Genomic DNA, 9,091 nt, shown 5'->3' with positions numbered 1-9,091 from the left:
TATTCATTATTGAATCCCTTCCCAAAAAGCCTTGACAAATATACTTTCCACGTTAATACTACAACATAAAACCAAGAGGCTGTTTTTGTGCTCTATTATTAAAATGAGACAATTGTTTCTCATTTTCACCCATTTAATGACATTTCTTGTTCTATAATCCTATGGATCAAATGTTAACTGTTATAATTCATCTTGCTAATCACTTATGTAGGAGCTCTGGTAGCATAGTGCCTAAGGTATTTGACTGCTAAACAGAGGGTTGGTGGTTCAAACCCACCCGTCACTCCTCAGAAGGAAGATTGGGCGATCTACTTCCGTAGTGATACTGCCTGAGAACCCAAGGAGGGGTCGCTATGAGTTAGATCTGACTCAACAGCAGTGAGTTTGGTTTTGGTTTTGGAATCACTTATGTAGCCATGCCCAGCATCATTTCTAAGACATTCATTTGTTTCATGCTGGAAATAGCAACTAGTTAGGATGGTAAAGCAACAGTCACAGTGAGTGCCATGCTCGGACATCATGATGAATGAAAGCGTCCTTACTATAGCAGCTAAAAGAGTAATGATAGCTTAACTACACTTCCTTGGTGCCAGGTACCAAGGTGCAAAGTTCTCTACCAGTATTAATTCATTTAGTCATCACAACAGTCCTTTGAGGTAAACACGGTTACTATTCCTTGTCCTTTTACAGATATGCACAGACAGTTTGGAGTGACTTGCCCAAAGAGACACAGTTAGGAAGCAGCAGAACCAGGATTTATAAACATGGGCCACGTGCCTCCTGAGTACACACTTGTAACCACAACTCTGTCCTGCCTGTTTACTTTTGCGCCCCAACTTCTTAGCAGCTTTTATACCCCCACTGAGATACAATACAGTGTATTTACTTTATTTCACCTCCATTCTCCTTGACACTTTCTATTTCTTTGGACTTGTGATGCTGCATCTTCAGTTCTTATAGCTCTGTGCCCTTTCCTTTTTCTTCTCATTCTTGAATATTCACCCATAAAGTATTGATATTTCCTACTTGTCTAGCCTCATTCTACTGCTTTTCTCTTTAGATACACTCATCTGTTCAGTTGTTCCGTAAATGTTTCTCGTAGTGCAAAAGGCACTTGACTGATAACCAGAAGGCTGGCAGTTCAAACCCACCAGCCACTCCTCAGAAGGAAGGTTGGGCAATCTACTTCCGTAGTGATACCATCTTGGAAACCCAAGGAGGGGTCACTGTGAGTTGGGTCCAACTCGATTGCACATAACAACAACAGTGTTAACAAAATTCTGCTACTGGGGAATACCACAGAGAAAACAAAGTTCTGACCCTCAGTGAGCTTGAAGTGAGTTGGAAGGCATGGAGCAAATAGTGGGCAACAGTAATACACTGATAAATGGAACCACAGGTGTTAAGTACTGCATGCCGCAGAACACAGAGCTGCACACTCCCAACCTCAGTCTCATCACTACACATATTTAAACTAGAGCAAATGGAGGTTACTTATGGTCAGAAGCCTCCAGCCCTGGGGCACCAGCTGTCCCCAAAGGCTAAGAATCTTGAAAGGATCAGTAATTTGGCATTGCTAGTATAACCTAGTCACAGCAGAATATTGGGGATCACTGTATTAGGTGAAGGAAGAGCTGGGGCAAATGTCTTTGTGCTATCTCCATCTGTCCTTTGTATTTCAGCTGCCTCCTATGTACTAAGTCTTAACTCGGTTGCTACCCTGTACTTCCCTCCTGTGCTTCTGTCTTATCTCACCAACCACTTCAGGATCACCACCTTGCTGTTTCATAGCACCATCTACCCAGCCATCCTTAACATAACACTTTTTCTTCACTCCTCACGTCTTCAATCACCAAATCTGGCCACTCTTACTCTTCTAAATATTTTTCAAATCTGTCCCCTTAACTCTCTCCCTATTACCATCAACCTTACTTGAGGCTCTTACTAGGTTTTGCATAGAAAACAACCTCCAACCTGGTATCCCCATCCCTGTAGTGTCTTCCTTCCAACCATTCTCCACACAGTTGTTAAGCACTAACATGAAAATCCAACCATGTCACTGTCCAGCTTAAAAATGAATGCCTGTATTTAAATATATATATATATATATATATATATATATTAATAAATGCTTCCCTTTTACCATGGTCAAGGTTTTTTAACTATATTTTTTGCTCCATGCAACCGAGGGATTGATCTCATTTCTGTCAGAAACAGTGGTTCACGACAGCATGATTTTCAGTGACGAAAGAGCTCTCCCCGACCTCACCGAGACTGCTGACTTACAAGGTTAAGTCCAAAGTCCTAATCACAGCAAGGCCTTGCCTGCCTCTCTTCCATTATTACACCTTCCCTCCCACTTTAAACTTGATGCTCCAGCAATACCCAGGTGACTTTACCTCTCTACCAATTCCAGCATGTTTATTACCTGTGAGCCTTTATTTATGCTGTCCCATCTCTCTCGAACTCTTTCCCATCATCACTGACTCCCTCAGTTGGACCAAAGTAGGTTCCCTGAGAACCTTCTCAGTTCAGCATCTTCTCCCAGACAGTTCTTCCTCCCTACCCTAAGCTGGATTGGGCACCATCTTTGACACTCCTTTTATATCTGAGCTTATCTCCATTCCATACTTCCTCCCTGTTGTATTTATAATATTGTTATAAAATTTCTTATCATCTCATCATTTCCAAGTAATACGTTGTCATTGCCGAGCAAGTCCCAGCTCACATGTTCTGGACAGGTACTACTCAATGACTTTCAAGTAGCCTGGAAACATAACTCCTGGGATACTTATAACTGTAGTCCACAAATACAAGATACTTTAAGGTAACTACAGTATATGTCTGTTTTCTCACTGCAGGTGAAGAGAGCTACAGATAACTACAACTTAGGAATTGCCCTTGAACATCGCAAAGAAATGCTGAACCTCTGGCGGAAGATCCGAGGGGATTTGATTGGGATAGAAACTAAAAATGAGTCTTTTTATGACACCTTTTCTACTTACACATGGTCCTGGAATGTATGCCAAGAATTACTTTCCCCGAAGGACTTACGGTTACACGATGCCTGCATGAACAGAAATTCCTTCAACAGTGCTGGGTTCTCTTCCTCTTCAGATGTCAGTGAATGTGACACAGACACAGGAAGAAAAAGAAAACGGAAAGGTTCCAAAGGGTTTCAGCAATGAAATTTCTACATTTTCTAAGCAGCTCATCGTAAACTACTTTTTCATAGTTATCAGAATTATGCTTTCTTGCTTTTGTCTAGTACATTCTTAGCAGCTGGAAATGTTGACATCTTTTGGATTCTGACCAGTAAAAAAGTTTAAGTCATGAAATGCTTTTCCTTTCCTAATTCTTCACTAGTTAGTAGATGGTGTGCTATATATATACAGGGTTGCAATGAGTTGGGATCAATTCAACTGGCAATAGTTACACATGCTAGTTTCCCTAGTAACCAGCTACACTCTGCTGCCCCCACCTGGCTCAAAACTGCCTGGGCCTCAGCAGAAAGGAGAAAAGCTGAAAGCTGACATTTGATGTAAACTTGAGGCTGCCCTTCTGATCTGTTAAGGGCAGGAGCAGCTGTAAGAGTCTTAAGTTCATGGTGACTATAAGTGGTGCTAGGTTTTCAATTGTTTGTGAAAGAGGCTTGAGGCAGTGATGACAATGACCTTTCAGTTTCAGGGAATAGTATCATCAGCCCACAGGAAACCTTGATTACAAATAGCTGCTCCTCATCCACTGCCTTTTTATTCTTCCTAGTTCTGGAATCCTGATGGCGTTTGACTGTGGTTTGCTAAGGTTGACCACACAGAGACAGATCACTTTTGGCCTGAAGAAATCTGGATCTACCAGGATTAAAATCTGTATTTACCTTTTGATCTTCTATCAGGATGGGAAATTGTGTTTTATTCCCTGCACCAATTCTGATCCAAAAATGTAATAAATGAGGTGAATGAATCCAAGAGACAGGTCAGCAGGTTGTGGTCAAGTCTATCACAATCAACATATAGAACAAAGGACTTTTTAATCATTATTCTGGAATAATGTGCTCCAGAAAAAGGAAAAGATATGTTCAATGTTGATGGGGACAGTGGTGAATAATGCAAAATTATCAAATGCCAGGAAAAAGCAATGAGAATAGTGAAGGCCCCAAAATCTGTTTATTGAAATAGCCTTGGAGGGACTGGGGTTACCTTTGAGGGTTACCTTGAATATTCAAAAGAATCTAAATATATTTACCATTCTTTATAAAGTTATGGTGCTGGGGAAAAGAACTAACTTTATAGATAAAACCCAAACCCACTGGAGTTGAGTCAATTCTAATGCATAACAACCGTATAGGACAGTGTAGAACTTCTCCATAGTGTTTCCAAGGCTGCAAATCTTTATGGAAGCGGACTACCACATCTTTCTCTCACAAAGCAGCCGATGGGTTCAAAGCAGGTGAGCAGTTAACTACTGTGCCACCAGGGCTCCTTAACTCTATAGGTAAGTGACTATATTTCAGGCCAAAAACATGCCCGGTCCTGCACCATCCTCAAAATCCTTGTTACGGGAATAGCAGGTGGAGCCTTGGGTCAGTATAATATCAGCCCAAGATTTCCAAACCCGTCTGGAGGTAACACTTGAAACCACTGCAAATTCCTTAGCCTCCCCCCAGCAGCAACTAACTTCTTTAGCCCAAGTTACTTCACAGAATCAAAGAACCTTGGACCTATTAACAGCGGAAAAAGGTGGAACTTGCCTCTTTCTTAAAGAAGAATGCTGCTATTATATCAACGAATCTGGTCTGGTGGAACAAAACGTCAATACATTGATTAGGCTGAGTGAGGAATTACATAATAGACACTGAACCGAAACCTCACCATTTGAATGGCTCCAATCTCTGGTAGCATAGAGTGGCTAAGACATTTGCCTGCTAACCAGACGGCTGGCGGTTCAAACCCACCAGCCACTCCTCGGAAGGAAGGTTGGGCAATCCTACTTCCGTAGTGATACTGCCTCGGAAGCCCAAGGAGGGGTCGCTATGAGTCGGGTTTGACTCGACGGCACATAACAACAACAACAACAACAATCACCACTAACAACAGCCTGGTTATTACCCCTTATAAGACATCTTATACTAATAAGTCTCTTTTTTCTTTTCGCCCCTTGCCTCTTTAGATTCCTCCAAAACCGGCTTAAAGAAATGTCCAGAGTCACTGTTAACCAACTACTTCTACACCCATACACCCGCCTGCCAACCGACCCAATTCCCATTGACACCAGCCTTTAACCCCACTCCAACCCTATTCAGCAGGAAGCAGCCAGAACGATAACTTTGCCCTTTTTATCACCAAAAAACGCTGGAATGTCAGGCAGGAACACAGCAGGCCAGGCGGGTAAAGGATTAAGCCGGAAATTACAAGCACTGGTCAAGCAAGGGAGTGGCTACCACACCCTATACTAAACCCCAGCACATGACCTTGGCTTAGGAAGACCCTCAACTATTTCCTGCCCACTATGCTAATGAAGTGCTTCAACCCTGCTTCCTGCCCCCATGCTAATAAGGTGCTTTTACCCTATTGGTTCCTGTAACACATACCCTGCTCTCAATCCGGTCCTCTAAGAACCAGGAAGAAAATCACTATAAAAACCCTTTCTTTCACCCAGGCAGCGTGACTTCTCTGGCCCCTCTCAGGGACTCGTGAACCTCGCCTGGGCCCCTCTCTCGGACCCGTGAACCTCTCCTGGGAGCGCAGAATAAAAATTTCTCTTTAACTGCCGCCCCCCCAAAAAAAAATCCTTGCTATGCTTGAGCCCATCATTGCAGCCTCTGTGTCAATCCATCTCATTGAGGGTCTTCCTCTTTTTCACTGACCCTCCACTTCACCAAGCCTGACACCTTTCTCCAGGCCTCACAATTTAGGAGGCTAGGAGTCTAAAGTCAGAGGATTAGCTCCAGCAGAAGGCCCTCTTTCTCTCCCCCCCCCCGTGTGTGTGTGTGTGTGTGTGTGTGCCTGTTGGCTCTGGGGAAAGGTTGTCTCATCCTCCCCCTATGTCTAGGAGTTCTCAGTGCAAGGAACACAGGTGCGCACAAAGGGCACATTCTACTCCCAGCACTGCTTTCTTGGTAGTAATGAGGTCCCTCCTTCTCTGCTTGCTTCTCTCTTTTCTTTGTTGTAAGATTAAAAGTGATACAGGCCACACCCCAGGGAAACTCCCCTTACACTGGATCAGGGCCGTGACTTGGTGACTTGAGCAAGGATGTTGAGTCCCACTCTAATCCCCTTACAACTGATCAGCTGATCACATCAGATCCCATCATGGAGATGATTACATCATTACCTAATTGCCAGACCACTGAGAATAAATGAGTAAATGGCAAAACTGACACCTATTCTAGTGGGCTACAATTCAATCCATGACAAGCACTGACAGCTTTTGGTGTGGAGAGAGGAAAACCCCATTGATTAGAGAACAAAACACTAAGAATAAATATAAATCAATTACCATATCTGTAAACAGCTGGCCTTGACAAAGATAGAAGACCTTGTACTTGGTGGGTTTTTTTGTTTTTGTTTTTTTGGAAAGGAGCTTTTCAAGATATTTCAAAAGACCTTGAGAATGGCAAAATACAAGTTCTTTACTATCTTATCATTTTGATTCACTTGAGTATTGTGCTTTTTTTTGCTTAAAAAGGGTTTAGGGCTCATACCCATTAGTCTGGTGGGAATAGTATAGAATCTATTGCTCACCTTAGTATTGCCTCTGCAAACAGTCCGCAGTGGAATGACTGATCACTGTGGACCAACATGCTGTGTGGAGCAGTGCATTGATTAACCCTTTCCTTCTCCTCTTCCAAGTAGCAGGTATCAGTCTTTTCTTGGAAGTATTCTCAACTAACCTCATCTTACACTCTATATTCTTTTGAGACTCATTTGTAGTAATTGAGGAAATAGAAACATAGAGTTGAAAATATATAATAAACTATAGGTATGTATCCATTACAATTGTGATATCGCTAATACTGCTCAGGTATGGATAATTCAAAGTAAATTATTATAAAAACATTTAAAAATTATCTTTGGATATTCCACTTGCTTTGATGGGTATGTCTCATGTTCTAGGCATTCATTTCATACTACAACAAAATAGGGATCCATGCTCTGAAAAGCAACTATAAATTAAACCAAACGCACTGCCTTGAGTCTATTCCAGCTCATAGCAACCCTATAGGACAGAGCAGAAGTGCCCTAAAGGATTTCCAAGAGTGTAAATGTTTAAAGAAGCAGACTGCCTCATCTTTCCCTTGCAGAAAGGCTGGTGGGTTTGAACTGCTGGCCTTTTGGTTTAGCAGCTGAATGCTTTAACCACTGCACAGCCAGAGCTCCTTATACCTTCTATAGATCTGCAGTGATTTATTAGTTTAGTTTTTGTTGTTGTTAGTTGTTATCAAGTTGATTCCAGCCCATGGAGATCCCATGTGCACAGAGTAGAAATTTATTGTAGGGTTTTCATGGCTGTGTCCTTTTGAAGCAGATCACCAAGCCTGTCTTTCCAGGTGTCTCTAGGTGGGTCCCAATGGCCAACTTTTCAGCAAGTACAGTACCTAAGCATTTGTACCACATAAAAATGAATCATAATATGATGATACTTACAAGCAAACTTATGCAAATAATCAAATTCTATAAACTAATTTTATGTAAAATACCTACAGTTTTGATACTATTAGAACTAAAAGAGTGACTGTAAATATAACCCAATCCAAACCCGCTGCCATAGGGTGAACAATGAATGACTCAAAGCCACCCTTTTAGGACACAGTAGGCCTGCCCCACAGGGCTTCCAAGACTGTAAATCCTTCTGAAAGCAGACTGCCTCATCTTTCTCCTGCAGTGCGGCCGGTGGGTTCTAACCGCTAACCTTTTGGTTAGCAGCCAAATGCTTGAACCACAGCACCAACAAAGCCCCTCAAGGGAGGCCACAGAAGCTGGGAAACTGCCGTTTTGTCACTGTGCTCCTTTCAAGTCTTCCAGCCATCAGCTCCCGAGCGGGGCTGTTGAGTGCCTTAGATCGACTGCCACGCACAGCCATCCTGGGGGGCAGAGACAACTCTCCCACAGGGTTTCCTAAGCTATTATCTTCACAGGAGCACACAGCCAGACCTTTGTCCCGCGCAGCCGCCCAGTGGACTCCAACTGACAAACCTGCCGTTAGCCCAGCGCTTAACCACTGCACCACCAATGTTCCCTGCGGTAGGAACTGGTACCCCTGAATTCTTCCAAGTGAATCAAAATTTTTTCTGTCAAACTGGAGAAAAAAGTAGGGAACCCATACTGAACTCGGCGGAATGGTTCCCACTTTCTTCTCCGCCTGCACGTCCGCCAGCAACTCCCCCGCGCAATAAGACCCCCCCGTAAAAATATTGCCTAGGCGGTGGGTCTCCTTCACCAGCGAGCCTTCCTCCCACTCTTGGCCGGCTCCGCCTAGCGAAGCCCGAGCAACCCGGTTCTCCAACACCCCAGCCCCAGCCCCGCCTCGCCGCACCTCCTTCTTTTCCCGCCCTGATACCGCGCCTTCCGGAAGGGGCGTGGCCCTGCAGGAAGTTCTCGCGTTAGGTAAAGGTGGCCGTTTCCGGCTCCGGTGTCATGGCGGGCTCCTATTCTGAAGGCGCACATGCTGCTAACAGCGGAAAGAGGGAGCAGTTCGGAAGCCGGTTTTTGAACGACCCGGCGCACGTCTTCCACCACAACGCCTGGTAACCCCCTGCCCCTCCGCCCGGCCTGCGGCTCACCCACTGCTGCCCTCCCTGGGGTGCTCTCCTCCCAGGGCCAGCGACTCACCCTGCCCGCAGCTGCCGCGTGAGGCCCCTAAGCTGCCCGTTTGATTTTCCCAGGGACAATGTGGAGTGGTCAGAAGAGCAGGCTGTGGAGGCGGCGAAGAAAGTCCGAGAGAACAGTGCCCAGCGAGTGCCCCAGGAGAAGCAAGGTGCGTCGGAGCCAGCGAACTGCTCGACACGCCCTCCCGGCGAGGCCCGAGGACCGGTGCTGTCAAGAGCGTTTGTTTCTGACCTGACATGAAACTCGGGAGTGTACTGGGGGGG

General features: G+C 44.6%; 2 protein-coding genes across 2 annotated transcripts in view; both read left to right on the top strand.

Annotated features, from left to right (window-relative positions):
• EFCAB3 (EF-hand calcium binding domain 3) overlaps nucleotides 1–3,188 on the top strand; it is a 31,839-nt gene extending 28,651 nt beyond the window's left edge. The window contains exon 9 of the mRNA XM_007959752.1: nucleotides 2,862–3,188. Within this exon, the coding sequence (XP_007957943.1) occupies nucleotides 2,862–3,188 (327 nt within the window). The remainder of the gene's footprint in view (nucleotides 1–2,861) is intronic.
• A 5,448-nt stretch (nucleotides 3,189–8,636) lies between these two features.
• Nucleotides 8,637–9,091, top strand: part of METTL2A (methyltransferase 2A, methylcytidine) — a 13,394-nt gene continuing 12,939 nt past the window's right edge. Inside the window, exons 1-2 of the mRNA XM_007959751.2 lie at nucleotides 8,637–8,746; nucleotides 8,885–8,976. Of these exons, the coding sequence (XP_007957942.1) occupies nucleotides 8,637–8,746; nucleotides 8,885–8,976 (202 nt within the window). The remainder of the gene's footprint in view (nucleotides 8,747–8,884; nucleotides 8,977–9,091) is intronic.

Source organism: Orycteropus afer, unplaced genomic scaffold (genome assembly GCF_000298275.1).
Source record: "Orycteropus afer afer isolate SDZICR_OR568_19922 unplaced genomic scaffold, OryAfe1.0 scaffold00018, whole genome shotgun sequence".
NCBI lineage: Eukaryota > Metazoa > Chordata > Mammalia > Tubulidentata > Orycteropodidae > Orycteropus > Orycteropus afer.
Note: the sequence above shows the minus strand (reverse complement) of the source record. Positions and strands in the feature narration are given on the sequence as shown.